Source organism: Macaca nemestrina, chromosome 14, assembly GCF_043159975.1.
Source record: "Macaca nemestrina isolate mMacNem1 chromosome 14, mMacNem.hap1, whole genome shotgun sequence".
NCBI classification, from domain to species: Eukaryota; Metazoa; Chordata; class Mammalia; order Primates; family Cercopithecidae; genus Macaca; species Macaca nemestrina.
The window spans coordinates 110911089-110932487 of record NC_092138.1 but is presented as its reverse complement, the minus strand read 5'-3'; the positions used below and the strand labels follow the sequence as shown (position 1 = coordinate 110932487).

The 21399-nt window shown below is 51.6% G+C and overlaps 1 protein-coding gene and 1 non-coding gene across 24 annotated transcripts in view; one reads left to right on the top strand and one right to left on the bottom strand.

The window, feature by feature from the left end:
- The window catches only part of LOC105464027 (formin binding protein 1), a 161959-nt gene extending 148221 nt beyond the window's left edge, over nucleotides 1-13738 (top strand). For 18 of the 23 annotated variants that reach the window (XM_071078431.1, XM_011711641.2, XM_011711635.2 and 15 more), the window contains one exon: nucleotides 4664-9103. In XM_071078431.1, the coding sequence (XP_070934532.1) occupies nucleotides 4664-4842 (179 nt within the window). In that variant the 3' untranslated portion in view covers nucleotides 4843-9103. Of the gene's footprint in view, nucleotides 1-4663; nucleotides 9104-10454 lie in introns of those variants that run through there. The other 5 variants (XM_011711626.2, XM_011711619.2, XR_011612885.1 and 2 more) reach the window with 4 other exon arrangements.
- Nucleotides 13739-18144: 4406 nt separating this feature from the next.
- Nucleotides 18145-21399, bottom strand: LOC105464026 (uncharacterized). The gene is made up of 4 exons (XR_011612887.1): nucleotides 21363-21399; nucleotides 20597-20773; nucleotides 18796-20421; nucleotides 18145-18541 (listed from the first exon to the last, which is right to left on the bottom strand). It is a non-coding gene; the product is annotated as an uncharacterized protein (transcript).

Genomic DNA, 21399 nt, shown 5'->3' with positions numbered 1-21399 from the left:
CCTTCCTTCCCTCCTTCCTTCCTTCCCTCCTTCTTTCCTTCCCTCCCTCCTTCCTTCCTTCCCTCCCTCCTTCCTTCCTTCCCTCCCTCCTTCCTTCCTTCCCTCCCTCCCTCCTTCCTTCCCTCCTTCCTTCCCTCTCTCCTTCCTTCCTTCCTTCCCTCCCTCCCTCCTTCCTTCCTTCCCTCCTTCCTTCCTTCCCTCCCTCTTTCCTTCCTTCCCTCCCTCTTTCCTTCCTTCCCTCCTTCCTTCCTTCCCTCCCTCCCTCCTTCCTTCCTTCCCTCCTTCCTTCCTTCCTTTCCTCCCTCCTTCCTTCCCTCCTTCCTTCCTTCCTTCCCTCCTTCCTTCCTTCCCTCCCTCCTTCCCTCCCTCCCTCCTTCCTTCCTTCCCTCTTTCCTTCCTTCCTTCCCTCCTTCCTTCCTTCCCTCCCTCCTTCCCTCCCTCCCTCCTTGCCTCCCTCCCTCTTTCCTTCCTTCCTTCCTTCCTTCCTTCCTTCCTTCCTTCCTTCCTTCCTTCCTTCTTTCCTTCCTTCCTTCCTTCCTTCCTCTCTCACTCTCTCTCTCTCTCTCTTTCTTTCTTTTTTTTTTGATACAGGGTTTCACTCTCTTATCCAAGCTAGAGTGCAGTGGTGCAATCATGGCTCACTGCAGCCTTGCCCTCCTGGGCTCAAGTGATCCTCCAACCTCAGCCTCCTGAGTAGCTGGGACTATAGGCAAGCACCACCATGTCCAGCTCATTTTTGTACTTTTGTACTTTTTGTACTTTTCAGTAGAGACAGGGTCTTACTATGTTGCCCAGGCTGGTGCTGAACTCCTGGATTCAAGCAGTATTCCCGCCTTAGCCTCCCAAAGTGCTGTGATCACAGGTGTGAGCCACTGTGCCTAGCCACACTCTTCTCTTTCTGTGACCAGAACCTTCTTTAGAAGCCTTCCAGATCTGGCTGGGTGCGGTGGCTCACACCTGTAATCCTAGAACTTTGGGAGGTTAAGGCAGGCAGATCACTTGAGGCCAGGAGTTCAAGACCAGCGTCACCAACATGGTGAAATCCCATCTCTACTAAAAATACAAAAACTAGCCAGGCGTGGTGCCATGTGCCTGTAATCCCAGCTGCTTGGGAGGCTGAGGCATGAGAATCACTTGAACTGAGGAGGCAAAGTTTGCAGTGAGCTGAGATAGCACCACTGTACTCCAGCCTGGGGGACAGAGCCAGACTCTGTCTCAAAAAAAAAAAAAAAAAAAAAAAAAGCAGCAGCAGCCTTCCAGATCTTTCTCTACTATGCTTTTATCCTACTCATGGTATGATTATTATTTGGTTGTATATTTTGACTTTTGGTTCTTGCTTCACTGCAGCGGACGATATGTAGGATGATCATTTCATCCATTCATTTAATATTTAATATCTATAGCACTCCTGTCTTGTAAAGGCCCGTGAAGAGGGGAGATGCAGGTCGTATAATATGGCACCTGCCTGGAGGGAGATCAGGCAGACACACTTAAGGAGCGAGCAGTGGCTGAGCACAGTGGCTCATGCCTATAATCCCAGCACTTTGGGAGGCTGAGGCGGGTGGATCATGAGGTCAGGAGATCGAGACCATCCTGGCCAACATGGTGAAACCCCATCTCTACTAAAAATACAAAAATTATCTGGGCATGGTAGTGCACGCCTGCAATTCCAGCTACTCGGGAGGCTGAGGCAGGAGAATCACTTGAACCCAGGAGTCAGAGGTTGCAGTGAGCCAAGATCATGCCACTTTATTCCGGCCTGGCAACAGACGAGACTCCCTCTCAAAAAATAAAAATAGGCCGGGCACGGTGGCTCATGCCTGTAATCCCAGCACTTTGGGAGGCTGAGGCAGGCGGATCACAAGGTCAGGAGATCAAGACCATCTTGGCTAACATGGTGAAACCCCGTCTCTACTAAAAATACAAAAAAAAATTAACCGGGCGAGGTGGCGGGCGCCTGTAGTCCCAGCTACTTGGGAGGCTGAGGCAGGAGAATGGCGTGAACCCAGGAGGCGGAGTTTGCAGTGAGCCGAGATCGCGCCACTGCACTCCAGCCTGAGCGACAGAGCAAGACTCCGTCTCAAAATAAATAAATAAATAAAAATTAAATTAAATTAAAAATAAAAGCGGACAGCTTGCAGTGTTTGCCAGAGGAGGGATACAGAGGAATGGGGAGGACAGGGAAGAATGAGGTCACTTCCTTAAGGAAGTTTGGAGAGCTTGCCATGGCATGGGGAGTGTGGCCAAAAATGGGCATTGTGTGGCTGGAGCTTAGATATCTTAAGTCCTAATAGTGAAATGTGGCACTAAAAAGTGGGAAGTGCCAATGGGGGCGAGGTCAGAGAAACATCTGGATTTTATGTGGCAAACATTGAGGAGCTGTTGAAGCTCAGCCTCTAACAGGGTGTTGATGCAGTCAGAGCTGTACCTTAAGAAAGTCATTGTCAGATGTGTAGGATCAACTAGAAAACAGGGAGGATGGTTAGAAAGACCAGCCTAGGCTGGGCGCGGTGGCTCATGCCTGTAATCCTAGAACTTTGGGAGGCTGAGGTGAGCAGATTACCTGAGGTCAGGAGTTCAAGACCAGCCTGGCCAACATGATGAAACCCCATCTATACTAAAAATACAAAAATTAGCCAGGTATGGTGGCAGGTACCTGTAATCCCAGCTACTCGGGAGGCTGAAGCATGAGAATTGCTCGAACCCAGGAGGCGGCAGTTGCAGTGAGCCGAGATTGCGCCACTGCCCTCAGTGTGGGCAACAGAGGGCAACTCTGTCTCAAAAAAAAAAAAAAAAGAAAGAAAGAAAAGAAAAGATAAACTAGTTTAGTGTTTCTAAACTGATGAACCTTGAAATGATGTCCTGCAGAACATTAATAAGGAAGCCTTGAAAGATGCTATCAGGCCAGGCTCAGTGGCAGCACACCTGTAATCCCAGCACTTTGGGAGGCTGAGGCCAGGAGTTCAGGGCTACAGTGAGCTATGATCATACCACTGCACTGCAGCCTAGGCAATAGAGTGAAACCCTGTCTCTCTAAAAAAAATAATAATAATAAAATTATGAAAAAGTTGCATTTTAATATAATGAATAAATTTTTTAAAAATAGCAATCAGAGCTCAAGTAAGTTTGGGAAGCCCTGGGATAAATACAGTTTACAGATTTCTTTACTACAGGACTTTTCAGAGCCTTTAATAGACTGTATGTTCATTGTGACAAAATAAGAAAGAAGTACTAGTTTAAATGTTCCCAGTTTTACTTCATATTCCAACCATCCCCCCGCCATTCCCTGTTGCCCTATTAACAGCTCCCTAAACTCTTTGCCTTGCAGAAAACTGGGTGGGGGGGGTGGGCAGCCTTTGAAATGATCCTACGAGAAGGTCTTGGGGGCCTTGTTCAAGGAATGGATACAGAGATGCCGCCATTGACAAACTGCGTAGATTTGGGGCTGATCAGAAGCCAGGAAGAAAAAGGAGAGGAAAGCCAAGATGGCTCCCAGAGTTGCATTCCTGAGAGGATGGAGAGGTCTGGGGAAGTGGAAAAGTAGGAGGAGGATACAGTTAGGAGGAAGAATAGTGAATCCAGGCTCGTCTGTGTTGTTCCAGGTGTTGGGGCCATGTCTAGGTGGCGGTGTGCTGCAGACAGGAGGAAATGTGGAATCTTGGCTACAGAAAGTACCAGAATGGAAGCAGTATGTGAGGACAGTGTTTAAGGAGGAGCAGCTGGGCCGGGCGTGGTGGCTCACGCCTGTAATCCCAGCACTTTGGGAGGCCAAGGGGGCAGATCACCTGAGGTCAGGAGTTCGAGACCAGCCTGACCAACATGGTGAAACCCTGTCTCTACTAAAAATACAAAATTAGCCGGGCGTGGTGGCACATGCCTGTAATCTCACCTACTCGGGAGGCCGAGGCAGGAGGATCACTTGAACCCGGGAGTCAGAGGTTGCAGTGAACAGAGATCGCACCATCATACTCCAGCCTAGGCAACAGAGCAAGACTTTGTCTCAAAACAAAAAACTTGGGAGACTGAGGCAGGTGGATCACCTGAGGTCAGGAGTTTGAGACCAGCCTGACCAACATGGTGAAACCCTGTCTCTACTAAAAACACAAAGGTTAGCTGGGTGTGGTGCACACCTATAGTCTCAACTGCTTGGGAGGCTGAGGCAGGAGCATTGCTTGAACCGGGGAGGCGGAGGCTGCAGTGAGCTGAGATCGCACCACAGTACTCTGGCCTGGGCAACAAGAGCGAGACTCCATCCCCCCAACTCCCCCCAAGAAAACCAGCAGACAAAAGAGAAGCAGTTGGAGCCATGGGGGTACCTTTCCCCCAAGAGAGATCCAAGGGAGACAGAAGAAGACTAGAGAAGAGGCCCAAAGATTTTCCCGGTGGGGAAACACTTGCCATTCTGGGAGGGAGGAGAAAGAGGCCCCTGGAGGCCTTAGAGAGGGTCCCTAGAGAGACAGAGGTAAGAACCCCGACATTTCTGTGCAGAAGGAGACGGTTTTGAGGCAGTGGGTGAGGGGTCAGTGTATCAGAGAAGGACCAAGTGGGGTGAATTTTGCATGGACTTCATCTTTGATGACACTTGTTTCATTGCAAAGGCCACTGTTGGCTTTCTACCTGCGTTTGCCAAGACATCTAAAATACCCTGATATTGCTTTTTCAGGTCAGAATGAAGGAACGATCTCCGTGGTTGAAGGAGAAACACTGTATGTCATCGAGGAAGACAAAGGCGATGGCTGGACCCGCATTCGGAGAAATGAAGATGAAGAGGGTTATGTCCCCACTTCGTATGTCGAAGTCTGTTTGGACAAAAATGCCAAAGGTGCTAAGACTTATATTTAATACCATTAAAAAAAAAAACAAAAAAAAAACCTTAAAAAAAAATGGAGTTGTTTCTCCCCACAACCGTGACTGTTGCAGGCAGTTCCTCAAGAGACTGGCTGGCGAGCACCACAGTGCACGCGTTCCTGTAGTCTCACAGGGGACTTCAGGGTCCGGCCACCTGAATTGTCTTGTCTAGTTTGGGCTGTGATCAAGTTTCACTTACTGATGAAAATTTTATGTGGAAAGCTGCCAACCGCCAATTTACAGCTGTGTCATTCGAAATCTGATAAGCATTTCTTCTTTTGGTGGTATCTGTAGATTAAAAAAAAAAAAATTGCATTGTAGCTTCTAATCAATCTTTCTGAATTTAAAAGCCGGCACACATCTTGCAGGTGCCAAAGACTTCCCTATTCTTGTTTATATCTAGTGTCCACCATACACTGAGCGACATTAGGAGGTTATAGATTGTAACTTAATAAACTGAACTGTGCTAGTTTGTTAAATTGTACACTCATTCACTTGGGAGGAAGTCACAAGTAAAATAACATCTCCTCCTCCTTGAGTAAAGGAGTAAGTAAGATTCTTATATTGGCATCTAAACTGTGTATTTTTACTTAAACATGGTCAGCATCCTTGGTAGGGCATCACGAGTATCCTGTTATATCTGTATGATCCCAGACAACCAGCTGAAACCTGGAAAAGTTCAGTGAATTGACCAGTTGATTTTTACACGGCATTGCTGATTTTCCAAATGTCATCAAATTGACAGGTTTTTTTTGTTGTTGTGTTTGTGTTTTTGTTGTTTTTGTTGTTGTTTTGAGACAGGGTCTGGCTCTGTTGCCCAGGCTGGAGTACAGTGGCTCACTGCAACCTCCACCTCCCCCATGTTCAAGCGATTCTCGTGCCTCAGCCTCCCGAGTAGCTGGGGTTACAGGTGCGCACCACCACGCCCAGCTAATTCTTGTATTTTTAGTAGAGACAGGTTCACTTATGTTGGCCAGGCTGGTCTCAAACTCTTGACCTCAAGTGATCTGCCTGCTTCTGCCTCCCAAAGTGCTGGGATTACGGGCGTGAGCCACTGCACCCGGCCCAAACTGACAGTTGATCAGATGTGCTAGTGCTGTTTAGATGCAGTTACTTAAAAGCAGAGCATGTCCATGCGTCAGCTCCTTGTGATTTTCTCTCACGCTTGGTTCTGTTTCTGTTGGTTTTACAAGTAGAGCTGCATCCATGCTTGCCCAGGTGGGGCTATAAATAAAACATGGTGCGGCAACAAATGCTTCTCCCCACAGACACAGATCTCAGATCTCAGCACATCGCTGTTTAGAGAGTTTGGGGGTTTGCTTTTGTTTTTTGTTTTTGTTTTTGTTTTTGCTTTCAATCATTGGCAAAGTTTGGATTTACTGGAAATGATTTTAGAATTTCTGGCTCATTTTATACAATTAACTGTAGCCAGAATGAAATAAAATGTCTCATCACATCGAAAGGAATCTAGGCCACATGAGAATTTGCATTTTCAAATTGGCATTGATGTGGGAGGTTAGATAGTGAAATTGGTCGCATGCGTAGATGGTTGCCAGGCATTTCACTGTGCCCATTTCAAGAATCCACCCCGAGATCATAGAGAACCCACTACAAATGGGTCAGAATGAAGGCGCTGGCTCAGATTCTCTTTTCATTTGATTGTGAAAGTGATTTCCTTGTGTCCCTCCTACTTTCAAGTGGGAAATTAGCCCCTCCCTCTACCTGGTGGGTTCATTTTATCAGCTCAAGTCCATTTAAAACTGATTTTCCAAGCAGTAGCTGCACATTCGGGCTCCAGAACCCAGTGGGGGTTGTGGTTGCTTGTGGCTGTGTTTTAAGATTCTCACAGCCTGTTAACCTTTACTTGGTGACAGCCTGATTCTTTAAAAAACATATATATTTTTTTTAATTTGAGATGGAGTTTCGCTCTGTCACTAGGATGGAGTGCGGTGGCACAATCCCGGCTCACTGCAACCTCTGCCTCCTGGGTTCAAGCGATTCGCCTGCCTCAGCCTCCCGAGTAGCTGGGACTACAGATGCCCACACTACGCCCAGCTAATTTTTTGTATTTTTTTTTTTTTTTTTTTGAGACGGAGTCTCACGCTGTTGCCCAGGCTGGAGTGCAGTGGCGCGATCTCGGCTCACTGCAAGCTCCGCCTCCCGGGTTCCCGCCATTCTCCTGCCTCAGCCTCCTGAGTAGCTGGGACTACAGGCGCCCGCCACCGCACCCAGCTAATTTTTTGTATTTTTAGTAGAGACGGGGTTTCACTGTGGTCTCGATCTCCTGACCTTGTGATCCGCCTGCCTCGGCCTCCCAAAGTGCTGGGATTACAGGCTTGAGCCACCGCGCCCGGCCTAATTTTTTGTATTTTTAGTAGAGACGGGTTTCACCGCGTTAACCAGGATGGTCTCAATCTCCTGACCTCTTGATCCGCCCGCCTCAGCCTCCCAAAGTGTTGGGATTACAGGCGTGAGCCACCGCGCCCGGCCTCTTTTTTTTTTTTTTTTTTTTTTTTTTGAGACAGAGTCTCACTCTCTGTCACCTAGGCTGGAGTGCAGTAATACAATCCTGGCTCACTACAACCTCCGCCTCCCAGGTTCAAGTAATTCTTGTGTCTCAGCCTCCCGAGTAGCTGGGATTACAGGTGCCCGCCACCACACCCGGCTAATTTTGTTTTTTGTTTTTTGTTTTTTTAAGTAGAGACGGGTTTTTACCATGTTGACCAGGCTGGTCTCAAACTCTTGAGCTCAAGTGATCCGCCCACCTCAGCCTCCCAAAGTGCTGGGATTACAGGGTGAGCCACTGTGCCAGGCCCAAATTACTTTTGGATACTTTTGCTGACATAATATCAATCAAGGCGCCCATCCTGACCCCAGGCCTCTTTGTAAGCACTGCAGTGAGAAAATCAGCTGACCCTTCAACCACAGGGATCTGTTCAAATGAGCAGCAGGAAGTTTCCAGCTTTACCCCAGTAAACAAGTGAATGGGAAACCTAAGGTGTTAAAATCCGACCTTTCTATCCGATGACAAACTCATTTCCAGTCTGTGAACTCCTGGACAAAGCAAAGCAGCCACTGAAAAACTCGAAAATAGGGAGACGGCATTAACCTTGTAAAAGTCGGTTTTGCAAAAAGGCATTCGGTCAAACTATGTGGTTTTTTTTTTTTTTCTTATTTAATTATTCAAATTTAGTTATTTCGTTATTCAAATTTAATTCAGAAAACAGCTCAGTTGGTTTCAGGGGGAATGGGGTGGGAGGGGTCTGGGCACATCCATTTATGATAATTTTAAATGTGTGATCATTACGTTGTATGTCTCAGTGCTGTACCAGGTGAATCTCTGTAATATTGACTAAACAGTTAAAGATATTTTGTAAATTTCAGGTCCATCTCATCAATGCATGAAATATTAGAAAACCAAATTCCAAAGAACCAGGAATTTCCATTTCCACCCAAAGTATACTTTATTATCTTCTAGCAGTTCTCTGTTAAAATAAAAACAGCAAAATCTCAGCTACTTATATAATTTTCTCCTTTTATTTGAAAGTTACACTTAGAGATTAAGAATACGTACAGAGAAGCCTTTCCGCCCTACTCTGTTTATAACTCTGTCCAACTTGCCCACAAACACTGCCCTCCTTAAACCCATCTGATGGGGCAAAGCCACTGTTTTCTTAGGCCCATAACTCAGTGCAGCTGTTTTATTGTTATAATGCCGGTGCACCGTGTGTGTGTGTGTGTGTGTGTGTGTGTGTGTGTGTGTGTGTGTGTGTGTGGTGTCTACGATGTGCTTATTTAATAATTGCCAAACTATTTAGAGTAACTTCCGGTGGGTCCATTGGATTGTGACTTTCTTTTATGGTTTTTCGATTTTTCGATTGCTGTTAAATATTTTCATAACTCCCCCCACAGAATACATGTGTATAGACTGCAACTTAAAAACTCAAAGCAGTACTTGAATGAGTTGTTTTAATGTTGTACTTTTATCTGTTTGTTTTATGGGTTCTCCTGCTGCCTAATGACCTTTCTGTTTTTATAACTGCCGGAAAGCCGCGAAGCGTCTCGCACGGGGAGCTAGGTCCCCGCTGCGGCTCCGCACTGGAGTTTATTAGAAACTCTGGGGTTCTGAGTAAGTTTTGTTTGAATACAGCAACATGATTGTCTCTTTCTATTCTCATTCTAAAAGACAAGACTCTGGCATCTTTTAGTTGTACCCTCATATCCGCCTCTCTAATAAATGTTATATTTTTTCTCAGTATTGTGTATTTTAAGTGACTTTTCATGTTTCCAAGAAAATTATTCTGTGTAATGTGAATATTTAACTCTTTCATCTCCAGTAATAGGGAATTTTCTAGCCCAATGCTTTTTTAAAAATTCTGCCTCCCGCCCCCACCTCCTCCTTTTTAAATGACGGCACCTCCCGCGTCTGATCCTGTGTGCACTCAGGGCCTGAGAAGTCTGTGTTTCTTTTGTTTCTTTTCTCTCTCCTTGAGATGACGAGCTTTTCACGGTTTATTGCTGAATGAATACAGAACGACAGGTTTTGCTTTTCACCAAAGATTTTACATTGTGCTGCCAAAGACCCAAGAGTTTCCTTCTGAGAGAATAGGGCCTTCATGTTCCTTGTACCATTCTAGGAAACGGATGCATTTCTTTTCTCTTCTTTTTGGAGTCGAGGTCTCCCTCTGTCGCCCAAGCTGAAGTGTAGCAGCGCGATCCTGGCTCACTGCAGCCCCGACCTCCCTGGGCTCAAGCCATCCTTCCAACTCACCTTCCCGAATAGCCGGGACTACGGCAGTGCCAACGTGCCGGTTAATTAAACAAATTTTTTTGTAGAGATGAGGTCTGGTTATGTTGTGGCCCAGGCTGGTCTCGAACTCCTGAGCTCATGTGATCCTCCCTCTTCAGCCTCTCAAAGTGCTGGGATTGTAGGTGTGAGCCACTGCACCGGCCTCCGTTTTTTTTTGTTTGTTTGTTTGGTTGGTTTTTTTTTTTTTTGAGATGGAGTCTTGCTCTGTCATCCAGGCTGGAGTACAGTGGCCCAATCTTGGCTCACTGCAACCTCCATCTCGTGGGTTCAAGCGATTCTCCTGCCTCAGCCTCCCAAGTAGCTGGGATTACAGGTGCCCACCACCACACCCGGCTAATTTTTGTATTTTTAGTAGAGACGGGGTTTCACCACGTTAGCCAGGCTGGCCTTGAACTCCTGACCTCGTGATCTGCCTGCCTCAGCCTCCCAAAGTGCTGGGATTACAGGCGTGAGCCACCACGCCCGGCCCTGGCCTCCGTTTCTTACTTTCTCTCTAAACTTGTAAGAAAGATGAGCTGGGGCGGATGGCCTCATCAGTCTCCTGTTTGGGCTTCTCTTAACCCTGAAGGAAAGACCAGCTAAAGGCTAGAGAGAAAACCGTGAAAGTTCCTCATCTCAGACCTGCCCTGTGGTAACCAATTGCTCTGAGATGCCCCCTCCCACCCCTTCCCTCCCCTCCCACTACCCTCCCCTCCCAGGGCGGTGCAGTTTGTAGCCAAGAGCAAAATGCCCGCCTGGAACCCGCGCCATCCTCTCTAACGGCGAGTTTCTCTTTCTGTTTCTCTTTGTGTTGTAGATTCCTAGAGGGGAGTGCCTGCGAGCCTCAGGTGAACCTTCCTGGAGGAGCCTCCGTCTGCTTGTCCCCACAGGCCTCCAGTGCCCTGCCCTGTGGACGGCCCATCCCTCCGCGGCCCCATCCCTGCGGGGCGGTCTCTCTCTCTCTCTCTACAGCATGTTCCCTGCGGCCCTGCCCTCCCGCCCAGCCCGGGCCACCTCGTGGGGGACAAGCCTCGCCAGCGCCCACCCCCACGGCTCGGGTCAGTCCTCATCGCTCCCCCAACCCACCCCGCGCAGGCCACTGAGACGGTGGGACACACACCCCCGCCTGCTCCTTCCTGGGCCCTCAGTCCACCCGGGCCCGTCCTGGCGGCCCTTCCGCGCTTCACCCAGTGCCTTTAGTGAAAATGTCATCACGGGTCCCCTGAGGAGACAAGGCAGGTCCGGCGCACACCAGGCGGACTGAGCACTCGATGTCATCCCTGTGTCCCCGACTGTCTGCTGTAGAAAACACTTCCTCTTCTCCCGAGTCTGTGAAGTCCTCAGTGGTCCTTTTTGGATTCTAGGCTTGCACCTCATACTAAACATTGACCCTTTCACTATCCCCTCGAACTGAGAGCATCTGGTGGGCGGGGGGCAGGTGCATACACACCCACAGGCACACCCACCAGTACACACGCGTGTGCACACATTTTGGTTTGGCGCCCTGTTTTCAGTGGCCTGGGAAGGTCCACGCTGGAGGTCAAATTCCAGCTCACCTTGTTGGCTCACCTGTGTCCACCGGCTGTGAGGAGCCCACGCCTGTCCTCTGCATCACTTCCCTGTCCCTGAGAACTGTAGACCATGTGCTTGTGAGCGAGGCCCTCCCTCCCCTCTGCACCGGCTCATTGGAAAGCGAACATCCTCTCCTTTCCAGGAGCCCCAGGATTAGCATCTGAAGAGGTTAGCACTTCTTGTTTTTTTGTTTTGTTTTGTTTTGTTTTTGAGACGGAGTCTCGCTTTGTTGTGCAGTGGCATGATCTTGGCTCACTACAACTTCCGCCTCCTGGGTTCCAGCAATTCTCCTGCCTCAGCCTCCCAGATAGCTGTGATTACAGGCGTGTACCACCACACCTGGCTAATTTTTGCATTTTTAGTAGAGATGGGGTTTCACCGTGTTGGTCAGGCTGGCCTTGAACTCCTGACCTCAGGTGATCCGCCCGTCTCAAAGTGCTGAGATTACAGGCGTGAGCTACTGCACCCCACCAAGGTTAGCACTTTAATCACCAAAGACCCCGTGCCTCTCGTGGTCCGTTGAGGGATCCCGCCGCCACCACCCCATTTATCACCTGCTCTTCAGGTCATGTGGAATTAGTTGAGTTTGCTTTTAGAGCTAAGTTTCTTTCCCCGTGTGGGTCTTCGAGGAAAACTTGAGATCCCCTAATCTGTGGCCCCCCACACCTTAGAGCAGAGCAGCTCCTCCTCTCATTTGGTGCAGAAACAGTCAAGAGGAACCATTGGCTGAGAGCTCCTGTGACTGAGAGCGCCACCGAAGCCTAGGGATGGCGTCAGGCGGCTTTATTTGCTTGGCTTTGTAACTTAGGTGGTCCCCTCAAGCATCCTCGGTTTCTCTTGCTGTTTACGAATGTGAGACAAGGAAGTCCTATAGAAGCCAAAGGGACAGGGACAGAAAGGACAGGTCCCAAGGGATGGGGCCGTCTTTACTCGTGGAAACCAGGAAATTGCTCCTCTCAGCCAACCAGGGTTGACCACACAGCACCCTTCCGGAGCAGCTCCGCCAGCCCTCCGGGACGAGAAACCACAAGCACGGAGGCCCAGGCAGGTGAAGAGGAAGTGGCTTCGGGTTTTTAAAGTGGGTGAGCATGAGCCTCTCTGTTTCTTCCCTGGGGGACTGCAAACCGCCCACTGAAGGCTCAGGGCTGCGGCAGAGCCATGGGCTTCCGGTCCCTGCAACCCGTGACCTAAGCGTGGTGCACCCATTACATGCAGGAGGACCAACTTGACAGACAAAAGACAAGCTGGGATGACTCAGGGTGAGAAGAGTCAGGGCCGCGCCTCTGTCCCTGCAAACCAACAGGTGCATGGAGAGTGCGGCAGCCTGCACAGCTCCGCAAGGGCTCCCCCGCCAACAGGGCCGACAGGGATCTCCAGGAACTTCTGACCTCACCAACTCAAGTGGACCACTCTCCACTCCACGAGGATGTGAAACGGTTCTTTAAAATGGGATCTGCATGTGCATCACATCTTTCATATGATGGGTCAGGATAGATTCATTTCTTGCAACATAGTGAAAAGGTATAAGCTGCAGTAATTTGCTCTTTGAATGACCGTCACCCCCAGGATAGGATACGCTTATATCCCCGTCACTCCTCCGCGTTTTTAAATTTTTCCACCACCCGTGTCCGAAAAGAATGTTACAGCGAGTGCTCTTAAATGCTGAACCTGGGTGTTGCTTCCTGGCCCGTCCCCGTGGCTCCATGGAAAGCTCACTGCTGCCCCAGCCGGGCTTCTTAGAGGAGGTCAGTTGTCCTATGTATCATTGACTCTGGGAATCCTACTGTGAAATCATGTCTGTATTTTTCTGGAGCAGTTCACATAGAGTAGAACGTGGAATTTCCTGTGAGCGTCTCCTTCCTGCCCCATATCTGCCGCCTGTCACTTCACCGCCGTGCTAGAATACTGTTGTGTTGTTAAGATGACTAATTGTAAAAGAGCCTGCCCTGAAAAGTACTTAGAAACAAAATGAAAGAGAGGAACTTGTCCTTTACCCAGTTTTTCATTTGCAGGATGGGAAAGTATAAAAAGGCACGGAAGGTTGTCATGGGCTGTTCCGTGGGGGGTTTTATCCCGCTCACTTTGGAGATAAGCCTGCAGCCTGTCTAACCAGCGCAGCACAAAGGTCTCGATGGCTTTTGGTAACATCTGTCATTACAGAAGAAAGTTTACACGACGTCAAAAAAGTGACGTTAATACTAAGTGTTTTTCCAGAAATACTGGTTTCATGTTTCTTATTGGCTCTGCCTCCTGTGCTTATTATCATCCAAAAACTTTTTTAAAAGGTCCAGAATTCTATTTTAACCTGATATTGAGCACCTTTAAGACGTTCGTGTGTGTGTTGCACTAATTTTAAACTTTGGAGGCATTTTGCTGTGTGAGGCCAGTCGCCACTGTAAAGGTCCTAGAGTTGCCTGTTTGTCTCTGGAGATGGAATTAAACCAAATAAAGAGCTTCCATTGGAAGGCTTATATTGACCTTGTAACTATATGTTAATCCTCTACGTGTTAAAATAAAGTATAACTTCTGGCACCGTGTCATGGGACTATTATGTTGCATGAAGACATGACCCTAGTTGCGGAAGCAGTCTGGTGTCATTGGAAACCCCCTGGGCTGGGGAGCTGGCCCCTGGGAGGAGCTGGAGACCTAGACAGCTCTAAATTCCACCCCCATCCACAGTGGAGGGGGAGGCTCTTAGACCGTGGTGACATGAAATTCGGGCTGATTTAGTGCAAGGATTCTGAAAGGCTCCTTATGGCTAGGAGTATTTTTTGCATGCACATTCAACTGGTTGCTACTCTAGCTCTTTGGGGACCCCATTGCTTGGGGCTGGGGCAGGAGGAGGTGGTGAAATGAGGGCGCGCCTGAGTCTCATTGATCTCGTGTCACCAGTGCTCAAGCTGGTACTCCTGGTGGCGTGGCTGGAATCAGCAGTTTCTGTGAGGCTGCAGGCAGTGCGGAGCTGTTTCATGTGGGCAGCTCAAAAGGGCAGCCGCTTTGTGCCGGGCAGCCGCTGGACATGTGCAGCGGGACGCCCCGTTTCCACAGCCTGCTTTGAAAATTTCACTCTGGCCTTTTGGGGAAAGATACAATCGGTTTGTGCCCACACTTCTCTGTGTCCCGAGGTGGTTGTTTTTTTTTTAAGCACTGTTTTAGGAAAACAGTTGTCCAGGAAATGATGTATTCGCAGCTATACGAAGTACAGGCCTGGCAGCTCTGCTGATGCCAAGCGTCCTCACTTGCAGAGGGCAGGAGGTGAGGGCACCAATAAGGGGCCACTGGGAACCTCTCCCACAAGTGCGTGCAGCTGGCTTCAAGGCGCCACTGGCAATCTCTGGTTCCCAGTGTGACATAGCGTGGCACAAGGGAACAAGGGGGACCTACCGTTATCCTACCCGGAACCCTCTCCTCTAGGTTGTCAGCAAAAAAGTCCACTTGGGAAGAATATTTCGGGACTGCGCCCAGCAGTCTGCGGGGCGGAGACGGGCTGTCTCCACCTGTGAACCCCCCCACGCCCCACCCGCCCCGCCCGAGCCTTCTCCAAGAGCCGCACCAGCGCTGAGGCGCCTACAGCAGAGCCTGCTGGTTTGGGGCCCGCATTCCCGCGGGTGTGGACATCACAGAGGTCGGGAGCAGTGAGGACTACTAGTTGCTTTTCTGCTGCACTGGGGAAGCCTCTTGAAGTAGGAAGTTCCTGGCTCACCGGCTCTGGGGAGGCCACAAGCCTGTGGGGCCGGCTCCTCCAGCGGGTCAGGAAATACCGGCCCGCCCCACGCCCCACGCCCCACGCCCTCCACCAGCCCTGGGCACGCCCGGGCCTGGGAGGCGGCTCCTCGGTCCGCAGAGACGGTGGGGACCCCTGGCGGGAGCAGACGGCAGAGCGCAGCAGTGGAGGGAGAGAGGAGGGAGCCCTGCGGTGAGGGAGGAGGAGGTGGGCAGAGGCGGGGCTCGGGCATGCCCCCAGTTTTTTTTTTTTTTTTTTTTAATTGAAGCGAAAGACTCCGAAATCGTGAAATGTATGGGACAGCCTGGAAGCCCCGCTTTGAACTGCTGCTGCCAGAGAAGGATGGTGGGAAAGAGCCACCATCCAGACGGGTTCCCTGGCTCTGCGCACCCGCCCGGAGGAGGCCGCCCTTCCCCTGGCCCTGCAACCCTTTCCTGAGAGGGGAGGCAGGGATCTGTGTTGCCAGCGCCCTCTGAGACCCGGGATGAGGGTGTGAAGGCTGCCAGCAGGCACGTGGCCGCCCCTTGGTGTGTCAGCTGCTTCTCCAGGGTCGCACTGAGTGCCCATGTGGCCTTGACTTGAGCACTCGTGCCTGCCGTTAGACCTCCAGATGGTATAGTGACATCAGCCGGGGACATCTCTGGACCACAAAAGGTACAGAAGCAGCAGAGGAAGGACCCTACTTTTGTCTGCAGAGCTAAGGGGTGGAAAGCTGTGGGAGGACACGCAGACCCACTCTCCCCGTGGGGGATGGAGAAGGCTCCCCTCTGCCCTGCGGCACCTGCTGGAGGGATGTCTCAGCCCAGGGCTGGCCGCATCCCTTCAGTCTGCACAGACTCTGGCTGCCGAGCCCTACCCTTCAGAACCTGTTCCCAGGTCCAGCTCTCCATAGGCCCCCTCATCTAGGCTGCTCACGGGTCAAATGGAAGGAAGGAAGGAATGGAGGCTGCACCCTGAGAAACCCCGGGACACCTTTCCAGAACATACGTTGCCTAGGCTGTCTACTGCTCCTAGCTTTCCCCAAGGGCGTGCGTTTCTTCTGTGCCCAGCTCACCCTTGCTCCGTCCAGGTAGCAGGTATCTCTCTGTGTAGGTGAAGTTGCAGAAGGGAAGAGCCAGAGGGGACTGTGATTCGAACACCCCCCACCCACCCCCACTCACTTCCCTCAAGGCTCTCTGGGGCTCAAAATTAGGTAGCATTAAGATCCTCAGGATAATTTATGTTTGCACTGAATTTAAAACAGAACAAAGGTGGGAAATACACTTTTTGGGTGGCTGCACCTTGCAAATGTATTCAGATGCAGGTTTATGAGTAGCGCCACGGCTGACAGAACCACAGGCAGGCGGCAGGTGGCCCTCGGCCTCCCCCACGGTGCAGGCGCCTTTCTGGCTCCTGGAGCAGCTAGAGCCACGCCCTGGCTCAGCACAGAGAAGGAGCCTGAGCCCGGCCTCCCCAGCCACGGAGCCCTTCCTGTCCCTGCTCAGTAATCAACCACAGAGTTCAGATCCTGACACCTACGTTTGAATTCCTTAAAAGCCAGGTAGTTAAAAGGAAAATATAAGGAAATGTTTTAAGGCAAATTGGTACCTACTTCCAGCTCACCTTCCTGTAGTGCAAGATCTCCAAACCTCCTAAATAAATCTTCCAGACAAAACTCTTTCATTCTCCTTTTCCATGTTCAATGTCAATCACGTGGATCGACACGTATCTAACCTTCAAATGTAAACAAAGCCAAAAATAGTGCTTAGAGAGTCCCACATAAAGACCAAGGTTGTTTTTTCCTCTTCCGGGAACGCTGTCTACAGGCACTCAGCATGGCCCAGTTTCACAAACCGTCCGTCATAGGCTTTCCTAGAAGACAGCCTCTAACAACACTAGGCCGGCCCGAACCCCTGGGAAGAGAATCCTTTACCTTTATACCGAGATTGGGAAAGCGCCAAAGTCTGCACGTGGCGTAGGCCTGGGCTGACTTCCAGGGGTTTGTGCTGTGAGACCTAAAGCTCCTATGAGACCGCCCCAAACCAAAAACGTGTCAGCAAGCGGCCAGGCGCGGTGGCTCACGCCTGTAATCCCAGCACTTTGGGAGGCTGAGGCAGAAGGATCACTTGAGCCCAGTGAGACCCTGTCTACAAACAAAAAACCCGTCAGCAGGGCATCTGGTGCTTCTGTGTGAACGTGTTCCCGACAGGATCAAGTGTGCCTTCCTCATCAAGGAGCAGAAAGTTGCTGGGAAGGTGTTAAAGGCATGAGCACAGTCAGAAAGCTCAATTTTAAAATGAAGCTTTTGGTCAGATGCAGTGGCTCAAGCCTGTAATCCCGGCACTTTGGGAGGCCGAGGCAGGCAGATCACGAGGTCAGGAGATGAAGGCTATCCCAGCTAACACGGTGAAACCCCGTCTCTACTAAAAATACAAAAAAAAAAAAAAATTAGCCAGGCGTAGTGGCACGTGCTTATAGTCCCAGCTACTCCAGAGGCTGAGGCAGAATTGCTCGAATCCAGGAGGCAGAGGTTGCAGTGAGGTGAGATTGCGCTACTGCACTCCAGCCTGGGCAAGAGTGAGACTCTGTCTCAAAAAAAAAAAAAAAGATAGTAATACAATGAAGCATTTTTCAGCAAAAAAAAAAAAAAAAAAAGGCGGGATGAGGGAACTGCGTGCAAGAAGCCACCTCTGGGGTGGGGCAAGGTGGCTGACTCCAGAGGCCCCGGGGCTTTCCATGGAACTGGCACTGTGCCATCGTGGGTCCTTGTCATGGTGTTATCCTTGCATATGCTGGAATGTTTCTGTGCACTCGTATCTGACAGGGGTGGGGAAGCAGAAGCCTGGGGAGCCAGGGTGACGTCATTCTGAGTTCAGCTCCACCTGAAAACTAGCCAGGGGGGCTGGGCACGGTGGCTCACACCTGTAATCCCAGCTCTTTGGGAGGCCGAGGTGGGCAGATCGCCTGAGGTCAGGAGTTCGAGACCAGCCTGGCTAACATGGTGAAACCTTGTCTCTCCTGAAAATACAAAACTTAGCCGGGCATGGTGGCACGCGCTTGTAATCCCAGTTACTCGGGAGGATGAGGCAGGAGAATCGCTTGGACCTGGGAGGTGGAGGTTGCTGTGAGCCAAGATCACGCCACTGCACTCCAGCCTGAACGACAGAGAGAGACTCCATCTCAAAAAACAGAAAATTAGGCACAGTCCAGGCCAGTCACAACCTTGGTCTAAGATGTTTAGTCTGAGGAAGCAGCTGCCTAACGCCCACGAGGACAAACTCCTAGGATGGCAGAAGGTTCAGATGCCACACAGTGTATGCTTGAAGATGACCACAGTGAGGCTTCGATGTGCCAAGGATAGCTTTCTTTAAATCAACAGAGCAATCCACTGTGTCAGGCTGTCAGCCCACGTGACAGGCAGCGTAGCTTTTCTATAGCTAAGACCCCTACATAAGAGGAGTTGAAAACAGCGACGGGCACCCCTCCGCTTGCTTTCTAAGGACGCTCTACTCTGTACCTGAGCAGCTTTCAATAAACTCTTCTCAGTGAACTCTGCAACTCACCTTGAGTTTCTTCCTGCGTGAGATCCAAGAACCGTCTCTTGGGGTCTGGATCGGAACCCCTTTTTCCTGCAACAATGGGATTTCACAAATACATGTTGATAAGTTATATATAAAAATCTCAAGTTCTTCTCTCCCCCAAAATGAGACCCAACAAAAAACTCAGACTACTGAACACCAGCATCACTGAATGCCCAGGGCCGGTGTGCAAAGGAGAGGCAACCCCCTGCTCACAGCCACTCTGTAACCGCCTGTCTGGGCGGCCGGAGGGGGACCGGCCGTGGGATGTGCTGGCCTCAATCACTGGCCACATCTGGCCCTACCTGTCTGAGGCTGGTGTTGATTCCAGGAAAGGAGACACCGACGGGCCTTTAAAGAGGCTGGGTCCCCTCTTCCACTCGCGTCCACAGCCTCCAGGTGGTCTCTGGTTTCAGAAAGCCACATGGAAAGCTCCCTCCCGGCTTGGTGATCTGCAAGGCGAGCCCCAGGGCTTGAGGGGCTGTCCCCATGGCGGAGAGCCTCACCTGCCCTCCAGTAACAGAATTAACTGCAGTGAAGGAGAGACGACAGTGTGGCTGTGGGAATGTTTATTCTGTGTTTATTCTGACATTCTGAACACAAACTAGACAGCACAGAGGTGGGGCCCGATCCCAGCCTGCACAGCTGCGTGGTGACAGTGCAGCGTGCGGCCTCTGGCTGCAGCAGCAGCTTTCAGAAGGCTGGGGCCAATGCCAGGGAACCCAGGCTCAGCCGGGAGGGAGCAGGATCTGGGAGAGAAGATCCGAAAAGTGAGGCCTCGGGGCCTCTGCCAGACCCACCTGCTGGAATTTCCACCACCATCTGCTTCTACAGAGACTGATGACCACAGAGGTGTGGGGGTCTGGTCCCAGAGCCCCTTCCCCACCCACGCGCCATCTGCTGTGACCCTGATGACGGCCGCATCTCGCTCTGGCGGTTTCTCCAGGGGCTTTGGTGCCTTGCTGTGCTCACTGGGTCCTTCCACTCAGCATCCAGAGGCCGCTTCCCAGGATCCGCCTGAGCGCTGCCCCCTGCACGCCCCCCCCACGCTTCCAGGTGGGCTCTGCACTGCTGGCGCTGGGAGGAAGGGGAAGTCTGTCTTCTCTAGCGTCGGCCCGGGAAGCTGCCTTTGCAGCAAATGGCAGCGCTGTGAGGTATCCCTGTTTCATCATCCGGTTCCCTGGTGGGGGCTCAGCAAATTTCCCATGAAGATGAACTGCTGAACTTCCAGGCAAAGTACAGCCAATCCAGGGGCAGGCTCAGCAGGATGCGGTGTGGGGGACCAGCTGCCTCCAGAAATGTCCCCCACTGGCAGAAATCCACCCTCCTCCTGGCATTCCAATCAGCAATGAGTCCAGAGTCTCCAGTCTGCAGGAAAAGTGCTGAAAGCAGCCTGGGACTTCAGAGCCTTCCTGGTGACGCCCAGGAGATGCAGGGGTGCGGCGGGACCATCAGGGAGGACCTGTGAGCTCCTCACTGGCCAGGGCTTCTGGCTGCGCTCACCAGTCCGGAGCAGCTCCCTCCAGTCTTTGGGGATCAGGGCCAATCTCACAGCAGAAACGGTGGCGGCAGAAACGGTGGCAACGCTGTGAAGCAGCAGCTACTCCCTGACTCTGGCCCCAGACGCATCCTCTGCCTGAGGGGGGCAGCATCGGGCTCCAGGAACAAAGCTGGGCCGAGCTAGTAAGAGGACAGTTGTGGGGGACACAATGATGACAGTGACTGGCAGGAGCACTGCCAGGACAAAAACCCAAATTAACGTCACAGAGTCTTGGTCGTTTAAACAAGCCTGAAGTGCACGTTTTCCAGTTGCAGCGCTACTCACTGCGAACCAAACCAACTTTTCTGCCTCTTTACACAGCGGGGTTCTGCAGTGGCCCGGCCTCTCTTCTGGGCACAAACACGCCTTCCGCGGGGTGGGGCACACAGGGCTGTGGGGACACGGGCACTCAGCAGTGGGGCTGGGCACGTCCAGGGCCTCCCTACAGCCTCCAGAAGGCGCCTTCAGGGAACTGCCCTTTGGATGCTCAAAGGGACACGTGAGGGTCTCTGGAGAGGGAGGAGAGGACCCAGAGTGCCGTGGAGGGACCGGCCAGGGCCACTTACAGACTAGCCCAGCAAATCACACTGCCCGGGTCTCGGCTTCGATCTTCTGCTCCCCGTGCAGGCTCTCCGGGCCCGGCGGCTGCACCACGCTCTGGCGGATGGCGATCTCGGGGCCGCCTCCGTACAGGCTGTTCAGGTAGTTCCAGGTCTCCTCTGAAATCTGCCCGTAGTCAGCTCCTGCAGGGCACGAGAGGCATCCCTGGGCTCACCTTTGCCGCCTCAAGGAAGCCACTGGCCTGGGCAGTGGGGGCTCCGCAGGGCCAGACCCCAAAGGGGGAGGACGGCAACCAGGGCATCTATGCAAAGCCGTCAGATGGAAACCAGGATTTCCCAGAGGAACGTCCGTCCTGCTAAGGGCCCCGGAGATGTGTTATTTCTGGCTGTGTCCCTCGTTTCTGGGAGTGGCGCTGACATAAACAGCAGGGTGGGCCAGGCCAGCAGCAGGCGGAGGGGTGGGACCCGGGGGACACAAGCAGACAGCAGGGTGGGCCAGGCCAGCAGCAGGCAGAGGGGTGGGACCCGGGGGACACAAGCAGACAGCAGGGTGGGCCAGGCCAGCAGCAGGCGGAGGGGTGGGACCCGGAGGACACAAGCAGAGACCAAGCCCCTTGCGCCATCTCTCAGCCGCCTGGGCCTGGACTCGGGTGGACATCTCAGCCTGACTCTAAGACAGGTGGGAAGGGGGCTCCTGGAAGGACGGGGCTGGGCAGCAGCCTGGCAGCCAGGAAGCGCAGAGAGGAGCCTGGCTGACGCCGGGGGAACTCACCCTGCTTCAGCTGGACGTGGCCGCTTCCTTTGACCTG